General features: G+C 32.7%; 1 protein-coding gene across 17 annotated transcripts in view; it reads right to left on the reverse strand.

The window, feature by feature from the left end:
• The window catches only part of ATP8A (ATPase phospholipid transporting 8A1), a 415,740-nt gene that overhangs the window by 25,069 nt on the left and 371,142 nt on the right, over positions 1-19,529 (reverse strand). For 2 of the 17 annotated variants that reach the window (XM_069821600.1, XM_069821595.1), the window contains one exon: positions 5,226-6,708. The exons of 12 other annotated variants lie outside the window; for them this stretch is intronic. In XM_069821600.1, coding sequence (XP_069677701.1) covers positions 6,579-6,708 — 130 coding nt within the window. In that variant the 3' untranslated portion in view covers positions 5,226-6,578. Of the gene's footprint in view, positions 1-3,013; positions 3,046-5,225; positions 6,709-15,781; positions 15,912-17,312; positions 17,486-19,529 lie in introns of those variants that run through there. 3 more of the 17 variants (XR_011331402.1, XR_011331403.1, XM_069821596.1) reach the window with 3 other exon arrangements.

The raw sequence follows: 19,529 nt of genomic DNA on the forward strand, positions 1-19,529 counted from the left end.
TTGGCAGACAGCGCCTCGTGGTGGAATTGAGAAACAAACCAATTTCAAAATAATATTACTATTGTCAAGGCCGTATACAAAGAAGGAAGCGAGCATCAAGTCGGCCGTGGATAGAGAAACTATCATAGAGTCCTATTCCACTAATAATTCGTTTTCGAAGATTGTGATGCTTAGATCCCTATTCTGGGCAAGGCTTCAATTAACGAAAATGAAAGGAAAATTTATTAAACAATGAATTACAATTTCTTGCAATATTAATCACATTCAAACCATGACAACAACAATTTATTTTATTTCGCACTTTGGAAAAAACACAATTCCTCTGCACTAAAATTGTTTGTCTCTGTAGGTACGAGTATGATTAACTACCAGAACTCTTAGTGGTTCTTTAAGTATTACACAATTAATAAAAACAAATTTTGAAACTTAACTTAAAAGAGAGAGTAATTTATTTTCACCCACATCTTTATAAACTTAATGTGATCTCACATTTCATAGTATTTTGCAGTAATTTCAATACTTGGAAAAGTACTATTGAACGACTTACATAGCTATAAAAAAAATCCAAGTTATTATCCAGACAGATTCATTACACAATATTCTGTTTATACACATTTTAAGGTGTGAGGCTTTCACATAAAGTTATGATTTGCTGGATTAGAGGTGTAGGCTATAATCTAATATCTGTGTACATTCTTACGCAGTATGAATCATATTATGTATTAATCTACTTTTGAATCCAATTTTGACACCAAAACCTCTGCATTTTTGTTCTACATCTCTGTTTTAACGGCTATCAGTGACGATTGTTTGCACTTAATCGCACAATAATAGACATTACAATTAATTTTAAAGATAATTTATTCTACAACTGAAAGAAGGAGAGAAATGACTGGGGGTGGGAGATGTGAGAATCATATAAAAATACACTTATATTAGGTTTGGGAAACATAATTTTAATTAAATTTAGATACTAGTGATGCTTAGAGAATTATATTAATTTTCAAAAATTATTATAAGTATTTATAATTTTCGGCTGAAATTTTCATATTATATTAACTAATAATTTAAGAATGGTAACATCTGCATTGTAAATGGAGAGAAGGAATGTTCTTACGAAGTTCGTAATATTTTTACAAGTTTGCATAAGAGATTCAATTAATGTATACATACTTGTTAACAGGTATAATAATAAATTAATTAAACTTCCCTTATGAAAAGGTTGCCAGATTTGACAAAGCGTATTACATATAATTTGGAAACACACCTAAAAGATAAAATGATTTACATTTGAAATGGTATCTAAACCAATCAATAACCATCGGTTAAGATAACTTGAAATTTCCATTATCACTTCCATACAAGTGATTTCTCAATATCTGAACCGGGCACTAATGGCTATTTCCTTCACAATGCTGTGTGTTAGCCCCTGATTTATTCATATGCTCGAGATTTCGGAATTCCATTCAAGGTGGGGCGATATTATTTTCTTTAAATGATACTGATAGTAATAAAAACAAGGGAAAATGGAAAACACGAAAAGAAGGCTGTAGAAGTAAAAAAAAAAAAATTACCAAAAATTAAGTCAAATTATAGATATATCTCTTTAAAAAAGTACTGTGGCCGCTGAGAACATCTTCGATATTTTTATAATGTTGTGAAAGAATAATTAAATTTCCAAAGACTTTATTAAATCCACCTTCATTTAGGGTGTCTGTGTGTTCATTTCGAAACTTCCCAGTCTAAATAACTGTATAATTTAAATATGATTTAATTAAAAAAAAAAAAAAACACGTCAATTTAGATATTGAGGAGGAAGTTTAAAACCAGTCTTAATCGGATATTAGTTTCCACCCCCTTATCCCCAACCTCCCCCACTTTGAAATTTCAAATGGCACCCCTATCTTGTGATACTTATATTTTAAAGAATATTCAATTGTTTATACATCTCATTCACTTGTTTTCGCATCTTTTGTTTTCTATCGTCGCTTGCGCAACCTGTATTGTTGTTATTGTTGATTAGAGCTGAAGAAAATAAAGCTACAAAGATTACTGAGCATTTCATGTAAAAGTTGTGTTTGTATATTAAATTATTTGAAAATGGTGTATACCTTTCGAGAGATAACAGAAATCATCCTTATTGATTAAATTTAGGAAATTACATAAAATAAACTGTTTTTTCATCCTACAATCAAGTGACAATAATAACAATACAGGTTGCCAGGCGACAATAGAAAACAAATGAATGAGATGTATAAACTACTCTTTCAAATTTAAGTACCACAAGATAGAGGTGCCATTTGAAATTTCAAAGTGGGAGTGGCTGGGGGTGAGGGGGTGAAACTTAATAATCACTTAAGACTGGTTTTAAACTTCCTTCTCAGTATCTAAATTTCCGTGTTTTTTTATTTAATTAAATCCTATTTAAATTATATAGTTATTTAGACTGGGAAGTTTTGAAATGAATGCTCTGTATATGTAAGTGCAGTTAGATGTGAACATGTACCTGTTCTTCTGAAACAATACTTATATATCATTCGTGATAGGTAGACTTACACAGCAGTGATCATTATAATGGCTCGTAGTTCTTATGCTGTAATCATCAAAATTAATTTAATCGCTAAACAACCAGAGACAGAACTTGCATTTTTAGAGCCTGTAAATAATGTGAATCGAGTCAAAATGAAAAATGTTTTCAACTATTTAAAAAATCACAATATAGTTCTGCTTAAGTTCAGAATCTCATATCACTGAATAGCAAGTATCAAGGTCTGGACACCGTGTGATGGCAACAGAAAATATCATTAACCACCAACAACAGCACACTGCATCTCCAGAAATAAAACACTTGGAGATCAACAATAAGCACAAATAAAAGTGCAAATACATAAAGGATGCATTAAAAGCTGTTGAAACTTCAAACCAAAATCCATGCTACAGTGTTCTCTCATTTTGTGAAAATTTGTGCTTGTGTTGGCTTATTTTTCTTGTTCCTTTGTTTTTTAATACTTACACCTTGAGAGCTGTCCAATAGCATGCAATGGGCTGAGAACAATGATGAGAGGAGAGAAAAGATATGACAAATTACCAACAAATCAACACCACAACAAGAAATGTAAATAAATATGTTTGTTGTAAAAACAAACCAAGAAAAAATGCTTCTTTTATTTTAAATATAGGTATTTAATAAATATTAATCCATCTGATGTTCCGAAATATTTTCAAGTTTGTTTCTTGCTACTTTATACAAATGAAAACACATGTCACAGATAAAACAAAAATACAATGCTGTACACTTTTTTATGTCTTTTCATAATCTTTCTACTTCCTCTTTACGTCTCCCCAGACATGGTTAATGAGGAATAAATTCAATGACAAAGAGTGTGAGTTGGGGAGAAAAACAAGCATGTCTAATGTTCTGCAAGGTGAAAGCTCTTGTCTTTAGGTAATATGGCTGAGGAGATGCTAGCTATTTCTACAAAGGAAAACCCACAAATAAATTCAGACACTACTTCTACCCATGCCTGGAGAGAGAGTCATACAATTTTGACATACAGACCATTCAGTCTAACTATTAATGCACTATGGAAGAAATTGGCTAATCCGACGACTTTCTTAGAGACATCGGCTATGAAAGTTTCCATAATGGAAGTTTCACAGTGTTAACTCACAAGTACAACAGAAACAAAGCCAACTATTTACATACAAATACAATACAACTAAATGAAAGTAACTTACAAAAACATTCAATCAATCCAGGCAAGCTTGCTATAAAACAAATATACAAAAAAAATGCAAATACAAGTTTACATTACACATTGTCAGGCTAGCATTTAACAAAGCTATATAAAAGCTAATATTGTATTGTCCAAATGTAATTGGCCAAAGATTAATTTGGACAAAATATGTGTGCATACAGTTTTGGATGCCCTGCATGCTCATGATTATTTCAAAATGCACTTATTGAGAGATACTTTGTTTGGCCAAAGACAAAGCATTCTCCGAACATGACGTAAGCAATACAATATTGGTGACAGAAATTATGATCCCTTCATGTGGAAATGCACTGACTGGCCACATAGTGTCTTGAAAGTCGGGACAAGGTGAATTTATATTCCTAACACAGATGCTGCACATATATTATGTATTTGTTATCAAAACAACGTGTCCTTGTGATTATTTTTATTTTTAACCTTTATCCCCCAGAAATTGAAATTATTGTTGCCAGATAATGGCAAATTTTTCGTAAGTGTAATACATGGTTGATAAAGGTTAAGGAATAATGTGTAACAAGATTGTGAATTGTGTATGTTACAAAAATAACATTCATAAAAATTAAACCAGGAATACTCAAATAAAGTGAGGAACTTTTATGGGAATCTCGAATTACTTTTAACCTCCAAATAAACTTTATTCAAAGCAAGGAATATTTATAATATTTAATTATTATGAAATAAATAGCATTTTTGGAGTTACCACGAAGTCAAAGTTTGAGAATCCCTGGTGTACACAAACCTGGTTATCATGTTTTGCGTGTTTGCTATCCTGTGAAAAATGTATTCCCAAAATCAGTATAATAAATGTACACATATACATGCTAAACCACTTAATTGCGTGAAAGTGTAGATGATGTGTAACAATCTTCTGTTAAGAATAGCGGCAATCCACTCCTTCATTACACATTTATCCATTGGTCAAAATGCCATTGCCATTGATCAGTCTACCTAGTTAATGTTTAAGAAGGAACATCATCTGCTCTCTGACCCCTCAGAAGCATAAGTGATGTCAATGTACTGTTCTATGGTTATCGGATTAATATTAACAACTACTTTCAATAAAACGTATTCATTCATTGATGTAATATGTAACATGGAAGTTTTCTGTATCAGTGCGAGATTAAAGTATTTAATTTGTTGTAATATATTAATTATTATCTCATAAAATCTGTTCTAGTTTTCTCCATTTCTGATTCAACAATTCATTAATCTCGATGAGGTTAAAGCCAGTATCTCCTTTCAGATGTAGAATAATTTACTATATTCAGGTAGGTATTTAAAAAAAAATCCTCTTTTTCAATAATGTAGAATTTATTAGCAGTGTTATTTTATTCTACATTTCATTTTATATAAAGTATAAATTAATTTCTTCCTTCTTAAGAAAGTCGAAGATTCTTTTGTTAGATTACATCATAATAATATATTCAATGAGAAAATAAACGTTACATGCAAACAATAATATTTTTTTCTTTATTTTAGTAAAAATGACGTGATATGTTACAACTACACATCGGTGGTTGTACTTCATGATAACAGTGATCATATGTCTACAAAGTTCCCTGTAGAACGAAAAACTATGTTTCTACAACTAATTTAATTATTCATACTCATTGTTAGAATTTCGGAAATATTATATATATTTACACATCACTTCATGCATACTTTGAAGGTTCATCTTGTGCAGTATGGGGTTTATATCACAATTATTTAACTTTCACAGACAAGAACCACAAATCTATATCTACTTGTGCACACACTTTTTCTTAGACGTCACTTATACATCACACAGGACAAAGGAATATTGCTGTTAGCCTATCGCAACTGCAGTGGTTAAGTTTTAAAATTACATTATTTATATCAAATATTGCTCTCAGATTTTATCAAGTTCTTCCTCAACTTTAAATAACGAAAATATATTAAGTTTAATGCTTACAGTCTTAGTAAATAGATGTTCTCAGGGTTTTATTAATTCCTGTGTTACAGACAGAGAACTTGTTGAACACGTTTGATAAAGTTCCTTTATTTCTTTATATAATTCGTAAGTTATTAAGAGTTCATTATTACTTCCGTTATTATTATCATTATTAATATTATTATTATTATTATTATTATTATTATTATTATTATTATTAGTACTACTACTATTACCATTAATGGTAGTAGTGATATTATAGCCTACTCTACCACTATTATTTTAAAAATACTTTTGTATTCAAAATATATATTAAAGAAATTATACAAAAATATAGTCTTAAATTTACAACTACTGCTGTACAATTTTAATTTTAGAGTATGTATGCTAAGACAATATTCACTACCACTGTAAACTAATGATCATTATGCTACTTGTATGCTACAAGTTGCGATATGAATAAGTTTTAATGATGTCTGAGTAATAAGGTTGTACTCTTTCACATACATATAGATGTTTACGAAAATGTGACAGTAAGTTGTATGTAAGTACAAAATCAAGATAGAGAGCGAAAGAGTTATTACGATGTAAAAGCTGTACATAACAATTTTAAACTATTTTCCACTTACAGAAAGGGAAGAAAAACAATTTTTATAAATCTTAAAAAGTTATTAAAATAGCATTACAAAAACTTGGAAATACAGTTACAATACTCGAACAAAATTAATAGGAAGTTCTTAGCATTGCACAACAAAAATGTAAAAACTTACATAAAGTAACAAAAACAACAAAATAAAAAACAAAAACAAAATCAAAATAACTTTATTTAAAATACTAAAGACGACTGACTGACATGCACAGACATGTTTGAGACATGCGAGGTAGGCACGTTAGCTGCTGTCTTCTGAGGCCATGCACCATGCATTGGCATTGTTTTGGATGGTGGTGTGTCGGATGGAGGTGTTGGTGATATCCACTGTTCTGTGACGTGACAACACTCGCCGCCATATTGCTCCATAGCTGTTTAACATGCAGCATTCAATTTTTATAGTATAAGAAATCCAAAGGGTAATTACAACTAAAATTTATATGAGCAGAACTAAAGTATGATACAAAAAAATTACATAAATTAGACGGTTATGCAATTCTCTCTCTGCTGGTTACTGAAACCAGTGCTCATATTAATACAGTGTAAGTCTATTGATCTAAGAAGCACATGTATTTAACTCTTTCAGTCGGTTAGGTTTGAAGGATAGGAAGATGTGTTATCAATATTACAAGTTAAGCTCTACTCTACTGATTATTATACATAAAAACACTACAAAATCGTTATTTTATACAGAGGAAGCTAAGTTTTGTAGGAGAGGGTTATCTATACTACTGACATCACATGTAATTAATATCCCAAGAATAATTTTACACCAGCTACATCATTATTCCTATTTGAGCAAAATGTGTATAAATGACTATACTATACATTTAGGAAGAAACAGCTTGATCAATTAGATTAGCCTCTTTAAAACAAGTGGCATTTTTCTGGGAAGTGATGAGTGATGACTTACAGATTAGCAAATAGGCTACTTCATCATAATCAGACTTCGCATGTGTCTCTTTCAGAAGTGACACTCTGAGCTGGGCAATTAAATCCATACATACAAGAAAGTATGCCTAACATAGTAATAAGTATAAAATATTTTCCTAAGTGAATGTTGTAAATGTGTGGTGGTAAAGCGTCAAACATTGTAATCTTTCCGTCTTCACGAAAATAAGATTTCAGATTATAAATGTAAATAATAACTTGCACATCATTCAAATTTTATGTCACAGCTTACTTAATAAAATCGAAAATGTATTAACTTTCATAATGGGTGTTGGAAAGTCATCTCTAGTTTCTTGGATCACCCATCTTCTGGGGGGGGGGGGGGGGGGAAGCAGCTTTGCAAGAGTACAAGTTGTGTACTACCATTTGCATTACTTCGCAACAGACTATTGAATAAATTTTATCATGTATTGTAAATGAAGATTATTAAGAATCGTTTGAGTAACATGTTACAAGACTGACATCAAATGAAATATATTTTTATATGTCAGCTGCTGGAGCTACCATTAGAAATATGGGATATTGGTATGTTTTTCATTGATTATGAGTCATTATTAAATTACAGTTTTTTGTGTACGTATCTAATTCTGTTGAATATTATATTTTCATACCAAGATCTAGTACACACGCGAAAAAAATGTAAATGTTGCAAATTTTAGTGCAAATAATTTCTCTACGAATTCTACAGATCTAAAAGGTAATTACTAATAGGCTCCTAAAATACTGAAGCTCATTTAGGTTAAATCCAGATACTGATGACATTAATAGTATGCTTATATGATATCAGTGTAGGTTCAATCTATGTAGGCCTAACAAAATATTTTGAAGAAGAGCTTACTGGAATATTATTTTCTGTTCGCTGTAAGAATGTACCTTATGTAAACAAATTACAGTATATTAAAGTAAATCAACCCATGAGAAGGCAAATTGGCCCAGAAGATGGTGAGAAGTTGAGGCTCCCATCTTTACAGACAATCAGCAGTAGGGATATCAAAATATGATTCTTACATGCCTGCCGCCTTTACACCCAAAGAAATATCCCTTGTACTCATTTCTGTTAGAGGCTGAGTAGACCCTAGGGTCTTAGGATTAGAACAATGGATAATCTATAACCCCATCGGGAATCAAACCCGTGACCTTCCAGTTCGCAGAGTTATTCCTTAATTGTGATGCTATCACACAACTCACAGTACATAATCTGCAAATAGGAGCAATGGGTGGTGCAATAATGACATTATGCTCAGAAGCCATGTCAAAAAATATCCGTATTTCATTGTAAAAATGACTCAGAATTTAATATATTTTATACACCTATACCTTGGTCCAAAATCAAAACCATTAGGTATTATTAAGTTAATGACTTTAGTAGAAAGAAAATACCGTAATTTAATGTTTTATTGTATGATTATCCAGAATCACACTTTTATCAAATAAAGAATGCAACATAAGTCAGTTAACTGAAGCATTCAAAACAGTAGACAAATATTCTCTTCCACACCTAGTTGGTGACATGACTTTCAGTGCTCAGTTCACTGTGTGATGTGTAGGTGTGCAGTTGTGTTTGTGCGCCATAATGAATAGCAAGTTATGAATTGAAAAACGAATTTTTTTTTGAAGAAATGGTGGAAATTTGATCATGATTACATTGCAGTGAGAGGAGTTTTATAGTAGTAGTGAACCACCATAGACGCAAGCAATTTATATATTAAATAAAAGGTTTGAAGAGACAGGTTTCAGTGAAAAATTTACCATGATAATACCACTGAAGTTAATTATTAATGAAGAAAACCTCCATCCAGCTTAACTGGTCAAACAAACTGACTGTTTTGTTTTGTCAAAATCTAAAGTATAGTATTTCTCCTTTTTGTCTGTGAAAGAATTTTCTAAATATCTGTATTAGTTTTCGAGTTATGGCCAAAAATATGTACCATCTGTTGGTACATTTATTGCTTGTTCTCTAAAGCTTAAAATTTTCAAAAAATTTCTCTCATAACTCAAAAATCATTAAAGATAAATGCATGAAATTTTGTATGGTTATTGTGTATGTCATGATCTAAAAGGTGAATTATTATTATTATTATTATTATTATTATTATTATTATTATTATTATTATTATTATTATTATTATTATTATTAGTTTTGAGCGAAAATTTTCAGGAAAATTAAAAAAAAATAATAATAAAAATTATTGCTTACATTACAAATAATTCATGATATTGATTCACAATGTTGCTACAATTTTCTGGAATTGGCCAGACAAAAGACATTTTAAATAGTTTTAAAATTGTAAGACCTAGGAGGGAAACGGTCATTGGTTGTATAAAAATTTCCAAAATTTCCAAAATTTAAAATATGGCAATTTTGTTTTAATCCAACTACAGTGGGTCTTGTAAATGAAGATGTGAATAATAACCTCGTACATTTTCAACTTAATTCAGTAAGGGAGACTTGAGAAAATGACAAAATTAGGTACGTAGTTTTCATGTATTTAAACTGGATGTACCCCCTTAAGAGGAATATTAAAATCCACGGTTTTTTTTTTTTTTTTTTTTTTTTTTTTTTTTTTTTTTTTTTTTTTTACAAGCACGACAGGAGGACAGTTACAATAGATGCCTAGACTTCAGTGAATGATATGTGATTCGTAAGAAAGATCTTATGACGTCTTTGAGGACTGGTTAAAGAAAATGAGTTTTGGAAAGTAAGATAAAACGAGTTAAATGAACTGTACAAAAAGCCTTTCATATCCTGTATCATTATAAAGAAAGTGTGAAATTATCAATGAGAGAGTCGATTACTTGGTAAAGGATGCGTCTACAAATATTTAACAATTCTGTAGTATTTCTAGGAATTTGTTGTGCTCTACAGTGGAAAGCAGGGTAGGTGAAACATAGTCATGCCTGGATATCTTTTATAGATCTAAGAAATAATAGATGACTGAAAGGTTCCGGACATTACTGACTCAGGTACTGATTCTAAAAAGTGTCCACATGAATGTGATGGGTTTACTGACAGGGTTTTGTATCCTTAGAAAATGTATGAAAGAATATGGCTCCGATGGAACATGTCCAGCATATGGGAAGGGAAGACATCACAGAGAAAAATCTATATACCACTATTGGAGGCATTAGGAGTCTGGATAAACCAAGAGATAGATGGAGTGATGTGGTGGAGAAGAATCTAAGGTAGTTACTAGGAGTAAGGAATTGGAAGAGAATGGTGTAGGAGGCTCCCCTATACTTTGTTCCAAAACATAACGACCTTCCCTCACATGGTCACACCCTTCATTGTAGGAACGTGTGATAAACACTTAGCTGAGTTGCCAGTTGTTGAAGTCGTTGTCATACTGTATTTCTGCCACATGCAGTGGCGGCTTCTCAAGGGGGTTGCAGGTTTGTACACCCCCCAGTAATGTTCCTAATCTCACGGCTTTGTTACTATTAAAAATATAATTTTATTTTACAATTTTCATTCATGACTATCTGCAGCTGGCGTCTTGTTTTGTACGTCTGCAGGAACCTCCGAGCCTCTTGGTTTGCAAAGACGGTGAAAACCTAGTTTATAGAGATGTTCGGCTAGTGCGGGGACAGGAGGGTTAGAGGCGTGGTCTACTGCTTTCCTCATTGAGAACGGTTTGTCGCACTCCCTGACATGAACACCAACGTCAGTGCAGAAGGAACTAAATTCACTGGGAAAGTATCTGTTTCAACTAGACATTTGTCCGAAGTAGTAAGCATGAAAAATATATTCATTCGGCTTGTGCAATGGACAGTCGCATATTTCGCATATTACTTTCTCAATCTACATGCACACAAACGGCACAATACATAAAGGAGCTTGTATTTTGCTTTAAAGTTCTAAGAGTTGTCGTTCTGACAATAAGTGCTGCTATCTCCCGACAGCCTACGAAAGCTGCATTTGAATTTTATGAACGAAAATGTTGCACTTGGTACTTGGTAGCATTCTGATAACGATTCTGTGCTCAAATGTTTTTCATGAGGGTGTTCGATCCCAGGTGGTGACAGGATTTTTTCTCGTTGCCAAACTTTCAGAACGGCCCCGAGGTTCACTCAGCCTCCTATAAAATTGAGTACCGGGTCTTTCCCGGGGGTAAAAGGCGGTCAGAGCGTGGTGCCGACCACACCACCTCATTCTAGTGCCGAGGTCATGGAAAGCATGGAGCTCTACCTCCATGCCCCCCAAGTGCCTTCATGGCATGTTACGGGGTTACCTTTTATATCGCAATATAGAGAGCTCCGCCCACGACCTCTTTCACTTTTGGACTTTCTGTATAAATAGGTATGTTTGTATTTAGTCATTTTACTTATTAATTGCATATAAATTAGCTTTATATGTATACACCCTCAGGTATACACGGTTTTAAACTTTAAAGTAAAGTATGTTTAACTCCTCTTCGATATCCATTGTGCACCACCATATTTTCAAACCACCAGCTGCCACTGGCCACATGCCTAAGGATTGAGGAGAGGATGGGGTTTATAAGAGTTTACCAATTCCAGGAAAAGAGGCCGTCATATTCTGGAGTGAAGTATAACTTTCATGAAACAATATTATGGATTCACAGGCCACTCTTAAGTTAATTGGCCAGGTAAATAGCCATAATTATGTTCACTGGTCTTTCAAGAACTCTCATATCACAACTGACGAGATACTAAGTGTATATATCTAGTATCACTGTCTAGGCAGGGATATGGAGTACTGATATAAAGGTCATCTTTATGAGAAAACTGTAACTTCAGAAAAATACAAAGATGTGGCACAACTGAGTGACAACACGATTGCCAAACATAACTCCTTGTGTATGATTTGACTTTTATTAGCAGTAGGAATTACAAGCATTTATGGGATTGTTAATACACAAGAAACATTTCTATATGTGGAGAATAATGAAAGGGAAAGTGTATGAAACCAAAGAAAGGAATGTGGAACACTTTAAAAATATGATTGTGATGGAGTTTGAACACAATTTCAGTGGTAAAACCATACACTGTAACCATGCAAATTTATTGCCAAATGTTGTTATAAATGTACAGGGCTCCTACAAAAGACCTTTCCGGTTTCAAACACATGTAATTTACATTCTATGAATCTGACGTGCATGAAAATAGCACCAATGGAAAGAGAAACTCAAAAAGTTTAGTTATGGCAACATAGTTTTCCTAGTTAGTAACACTATCTCATAATAGCGCATATAAACAAATTTGTTCACTGTTGAGGCGAAATGGCTGCTATAGAGGACAGAAAAGCTTTTTGTGTGCTTGATTTTCATGTGAACCAGTCGGCTATCAATATGCAATGGCATTACCGAACAAAGTTTGGTGCAGATGCACCCAGTGGGCTTACAATCCATAAATGGTACACTGATTTTAAGGCAAGAGAATGCATCTGCAAAAGGAAGTCAACCGGGCGTCCACCAGTGAACCAGGAATCAGTGGAGCGAGTATGCGAAAATTTCACACATAGTCCACGAAAATCTACCGTCAAAGCCAGCAGAGAGCTAGAAATTCCACCCTTACACAAACTTTGGATGATCTATGAGCACATATCACAAAAGCCATCACAACGATCGATCGTGCTGTGCTACAAGTGTGGAAAGAACTTGACTATAAGCTTGATGTGTGCCATGTTACCAAGGGGGGACACATTGAACATCTTTAAGGTAAAGAACTAAACTTTTTGAGTTTCTCTTTCCATTGGTGTTATTTTCATGCACCTCAGATTCATAGAACGTAAATTACATATGTTCGAAACCGGAAAGGTCTTTTGTAGGAGTTCTGTATTTAAATTAATGGTGAAACTTTGATCAGTTGCAGTAGAAATGTTATGTTTTATTTAACGACGCTCACAACTACCAAGGTTATATCAGCGTCGCTGGTATGCCGGAATTTTGTCCTGCAGGAGTTCTTTTACATGCCAGTAAATCTACTGACATGAGCCTGTCGCATTTAAGCACACTTAAATACCATCAACCTGGCCTGGGATCGAACCCACAACCTCGTGCATAGAAGGCCAGTGCTATACCAAATGTGTCAACCAGGGCGATGTTGCAGTAGATGTTCTGTGAGAATTAAATTGTAATTATTTCAATAAACATTATGCAGTAATACAAATATTAATTTAATTCTGGCAGAATATTTCAGCACTTCCGGTTAAATGACTTATGTTGCAGCTTGTATATTCACAACTATCAATTTTTGGTTACATCGTAATTATTTTCCTTTTCATACTTCATTAAACTGAAGCCAGTGCATTCACTAACCATGTCTAATAGTACTTACTAATTCACATGTACTATTTTGCCATTACTCACTATCCATAAAATAAGGCTTGTTTCTGCAAGTCATAAAATATGCAATGATATGCTCACTGCATTATCAATACTAACAAAGACTACGCTTTGGCCTCTACAAAAAAAATATCCTCTTTCATTTCTGAATGTGTTTCTATTCCAAGACATTACATTGCAGTGATGTAAAGAGAGGGCGAAAAGTAAGAAAAAAAGTTGATAATGAACCACGTTACTGTTTCCTGAAGGTAAGGCACGAATAATGAAGTTTAAGACATAATTTTCACTTGTCTGTCTTCAATCTTTTGTAACAATATAATTTTATTTTGAAACAAATATATTTTTACGTGAAAATACGTAACGGTATTCATAATTTTTTTAGTTTATTATTTAACGACGCTGTATCAACTATTAGCTTATTTAGCGTCGATGGGATTGGTGATAGTTATATGGTATTTGGCAAGATGAGGCCGAGGATCTACCATAGATTACCTGATAGTCACTTTAAGGTTTGGGAAAATCTTGGAAAAAAACCTAACCAGGTAATCAGACCAAACAAGAATCGAATCCACGCCCAAGTGCAACTCAGGCAGGCAAGTATCTCAGCTGACTGAGATATGCCAGTGGCTGGTATTCATGTTATATAGAAATATATTCTATTACAGTGCTATATTTTTAATGATGCACAAAATGGCCATTCGAAGAATTCAACCTGCAGATGATAAAGGAAAGGGTGTACGTGAATTTGTTTACACTACGCAAGTTCTTACAGCGGGAAGAAAATAATTAACTTCAATTACCTATAAGAAACAGATTTTAAATTAAGATATTAGGACGCATATTGTATGTATATCATATTTATTTACTGGCACAGGATAGGAAGAGAGTGAGAAGGCAGCTCAATGAAGTTATGTTGAAAGAGGCTGTGACTTCTATATAGGCCTATACCAGTTGTCATGCTTCATGAAATGATATGTAACTATGACATATGCAAAGAGTTAATGGGAAATGTTGTTCTGCAACTGAAAAGGTTACCTTTTTAGCTTTCGTCTTAAACTAGTCTGACATTTTGTAACAGCTTATAAAAATTATTACCACTGCGAGCTCTAGTTGTCATATTTATGCACAATTATTACTTTTTTTTAAAAGGAAATTCTTGTTACCTCAAGTAGAGGTAGTAGTAAAAATATTTCATCAGAGAGCAGTGGGAACTATTTTTAATACCGACAGTAAGAATGAACTACATTCAATTTCGTCTCTGCTTACAACAAATTTCGGAAAAAGTTTTATTTTTAGAGATAACTACAATGAGTCCCAGCAAAAGTTCTTGGTGTTTCTATCGGCTGACCAGTAGCTGGTCCTCCACTACTGCCATTGTTTGCATCTACGAACTCATGGCACTTTACCAGATTGAAACTTATGTACATTAATAACATTTATATACTGTATATTTGGCCATAGGATTAATGGTAAGAGGTTATTGCATGCTCATTCCCAGATCTAACTCCATGTGACTTTATTTTTCAGAGTTTCCCAGAAATAAAAAGCGTATGCAACTAATCCTCAAATGTTAGAGGAATTTAAAGAAAACATTCGAACAGAAATTCGTTCTATTATTGCTTGATGTGTGTGAATGATAGTTTCTTACGACAATGTGTTGATGTATCACACAGATGGGCAACGCATCCAGCAGCTACAGTGATGAGGATGAGAACCGAATGTTATTGATATACAAAGCACCATGAAATCATGGATGCAAGCAGCAGAGGTATAGGGAGGGAGAAGGGAACCTGCCACTGGTTGACCGACAGAAACACAGGGGATGTTTGCTTCGACTCACTGTACTAATTCAGAGAAGTTCTTTTCATTGTGAATTTAAATTAATTATTATTTTCCAAGTTCAATATTATTTGGGTTGTAAATAATTTACGTAATGAATAAAATTGGAATATGAATCACTATGTTGTCATAAATGAATTCAAAGAAATTTTTAACACAAATAACATTCATAATGAGAAAATAGAAACGCTCAATCTTTAATAAAATATATGGAATAATTACAGTAATATACAGACCATGGAAATAACGTTTGAAGTTTAAATTCAATATCTAAACAACTAGCAGAACTTTGTAAGAATATTGATAATAAATATTATGAAGATTATTATGACAGTGATTTAAACAATACCAGGAGTTAATGTATTCTTGCAACAGCAGCTTCCATGGTAAATGTAAGAGATACAATGCATGTAAAATCCAGTGAAGCTTTACCAATTGGAACACTTCTTGTTACATTTTGTTTCCTCATTACACGTCACCTGTGTAACATAAAATGGCACATAATGTCAATTTCTTGTCCAAGTTCAAGAGACTTGTTATACCAAAATTATCTAACTACAATGACTTAAATATGAAAAGGCATTTAAATTATCGTACTGAGCATATTTATATTTTACAACAATAGAGAATAAATTATGAAAATCTCTTTGTACTAAACGGAAATTCCAAAAAAATTTCATGCCACTTTGAAACTATATGACTAGTTTAATAAATTACTGCAAAAGACTTAAGATTATAAAGCACGCCACTTGTGCTCACAAAATGAATACCTACATTAATTTAACTCGAATTGAACAGCAATATACAAATTTCTACAAAACCGATTAACTAAACAATGAAGTTATGACGATTTTAAACATTCTCTCGTTTTTTTTACTTAATATTTTGTTTATCAATTTGTTTTCTATGATAAACAATTTATTTTCCTCCAAATTTTAAAATGAACTGTATGTGAAAATAAAGTAGTTCTCTCAAAAAATGGCACATTGAATTCTTTTGAAAATAGTTTTGCATTACCAAATGTTACATTATGAAAAATCTGTCTACTTTTTAGTATCTAGGTATGGTACCATACTCATTGACACTTTTGAATCAGAGATAATCGCTACCTTTTTGAGAAGACAAACGAAACATTTGCGTTTATGGGAAAATACTTATTAGGAAGTTCAAAGTGAAAATCTAGTTCCAACAATGTTTATGTTACTGAGTTCTTTATAAGAGTTTATACTCATTTACTTATGGCTTTTACAGAACCCAGAGGTTCATTGCTGCCCTCACATAAGCCCGCCATTGGTCCCTATCGTAAGCAAGATTAATCAAATCTCTACCATCATATCCCATCTCTCTTAAATCCATTTTAATATTATTCTCCCGTCTAGTCTCGGCCTTCCCAAAGTCTTTTTCCCTCCGACCTCCCAACTAACACTCTATATGGATTTCTGGATTCTATATGGATTTCTGGATAAGAGTTTATGCTATGCGATGTAAATGAAAATTCCTGTAATTAGTAAAACTAAGAAGGCTCTACAAGTATCTAAAATAAATTACTCACATTATGCAAATCAGTGAAGTAAATACTTGGGTTCGTATATACAAATTCCCCCAAAAATAATTTTACAATTATGATAACTGTTACAGTGATTCGGACGATTTCACAGGACAAACACAACATAGAACGTGATTGACAATTAATTCTATGTATGTTTAAAATGTGCCATACTTTTGAGACCATTGTGAAATATATTACAAGGCGTTTTTATAGTTATGTGAAATCACAATGACATTTAACTACAATACCACATACTAATTCCATTATCTAATGAGAGAAAAAATCAACTTACGAAGGACATGGTACAGATTTATGTGCCATATTCACCTACCACATTCGTATGACCTCACTGTTTCTGGCAGAGAATGGAATTGCATCGTGGACTTTACATATATGGACTCCTCAATTCACCACTTGTCACAAACATATCAATGCGATGATTCCACTCAGGTGGAACAAGATGTGTCCATTTCACCACTCGATTCTGAAATAAGGGGTCTTAGCCTGACCCAATATAATTTTAATTTTTAAGATATGCCCAGCTCTTGCATGTTAACTATTAACACTTTCTCATTAGTTGATCATGTTTTTATGTGACTCATATTGGTGACAAGTAAGTTATGTAACGAACATAGCTAATGTCGAGATTGAGCTGTGAAGGTTATTAAATACTGTATTAAGGAAATGATACAATGACAACAGTGATGATAATAATAATTAATAATAATAATAATAATAATAATAATAATAATAATAATAATAATAATGATTATGATTACAAAGGAGAAAATACAGCAATGATAAGGAAACATCTTCAATTAATGATTTTTTTTAAGGGAGACTACTTGAATAAAAAAACTGTGGAATAAGGATGCCAGAGAAAACATAATGTCCAAAGAAAATATGTCCAGAAATTATTTAATAATAAAAAAAAAAAGTATGTAACGTCATAAAGAGCGGAAGGAATGGACATATCACAGGAGCAATGACTAGATCATTTTCTGCATGTAATTATAGGTAGCATTTGCAGTGGTAGTTAGCAAAACTACAATAAAGTCCATGGCAACAGCTTAAATGATAAATATAATGGTGTAAAGAAACAACATAAATTGTGTGTTGCTGTGTCACAAGCTTCTCTCATTACTGATTATTGAATATGTAGGCCTAAAAATGAAATTTATGTGAGAAAATCAAACTACGACCAACTATAATTATATTAAATTAGGTTTTCCTACGTCATTATCTTTGACAAAATGATGTGATCACTATAATAAATCATGAATAAAATTCATTCCAACGCACCCAAAACTACACACCTATTACACCTATTACAAATAATAAAGCTTTATTAAATGAAGAAAAAATGAAAATACAAACAAAAGAGTTTCACTGTTAAAAACAAACCAACGGTAAAATATATATAGTGTTTTAAATTGTTTAAGCAAATTCAGTTTATTTCATAGTATAAAATGTTACGTGGTAAGTTCCAGAATTTTATTGAGGTGTGTGTTTAAACAAATTGTTTTCTTATTTAGTTTTTATCAACTTAAATGGAAGGACAAGGGACAGTAAGGAGCATATATACCTTAATCTCGTGAAAATCAGAGTACAATGTGCATGTGATGGACAAAATGTACCTCATAAAAAGAAAAAGTAGAAGAATCAGTGCAATCTATTGGCAGTGGGAAGTCCATAAAACTCTGAGATGAAATGCGGTCTAACAGAAAAACTTTAAGTTTAGTATACATGGTGCCCCAGAGGTGGTAACCCAAACTTTGGGAACACATAGAGAGGAACAATTAGGAAAATAATTGAAAGGGAAACTACGTCTACCGATGTGGAAATGATGTGCTGTAAGGAACGTTAAAAAATATTAAACTTGGCACAAATTTTGGAATTGTGTTCTAGAGCTTAACTTTAATGTGTCTGCGCTGTTGAAATGCATGTATAGTGAATAAAATAAGTGTTTCGTTATTCATCATCGTTATGGTAGCAGAAAACATAACCATTTCACTTCATATGCATATGCATTTCCTTCAGTCATACTGTATGCAAAATGGATGTCTGGCACTTGGCAGAGAAACAAGGGTACTAGGTTGAAAAATGAGGTAACTGTAAGTTTCCGATTGTGTGGATACTTACTCTCATATAGAGAGTGTGGATACTTACTTTCATATATTTAAATCTGTCATATAGTATCAGACTTTTATCATCCTGGCAGCAGTCGTGTAAATGAATAACTATGTTCAATGTGCTTGAAAGAAGCGAGAACATGAATTTTGTAAATAAATTAAAACTTAAAGCAACATTTCTGAAAATATTGTAATATGAAATAAGATCTAAACCAAGACAAAAACTGCCTTTGTATTCGCATGCTAATGCTTCAGAAGTAGAGGTTGGGCATTTTCATAACGTCTCTGGATTTTCTCTGTAAGAAATCCTGCGTGCCTCAGAAGTTTGGGGGTGGAGTGGAGTAGCCTATCTAGCTGCGCAACTCTTCATTCCTCTTTGTGAACTGTTAGAGAAAATGCCGCTTGTAGAAGAAAGA

Source organism: Periplaneta americana, chromosome 3, assembly GCF_040183065.1.
Source record: "Periplaneta americana isolate PAMFEO1 chromosome 3, P.americana_PAMFEO1_priV1, whole genome shotgun sequence".
Classification (NCBI taxonomy): domain Eukaryota; kingdom Metazoa; phylum Arthropoda; class Insecta; order Blattodea; family Blattidae; genus Periplaneta; species Periplaneta americana.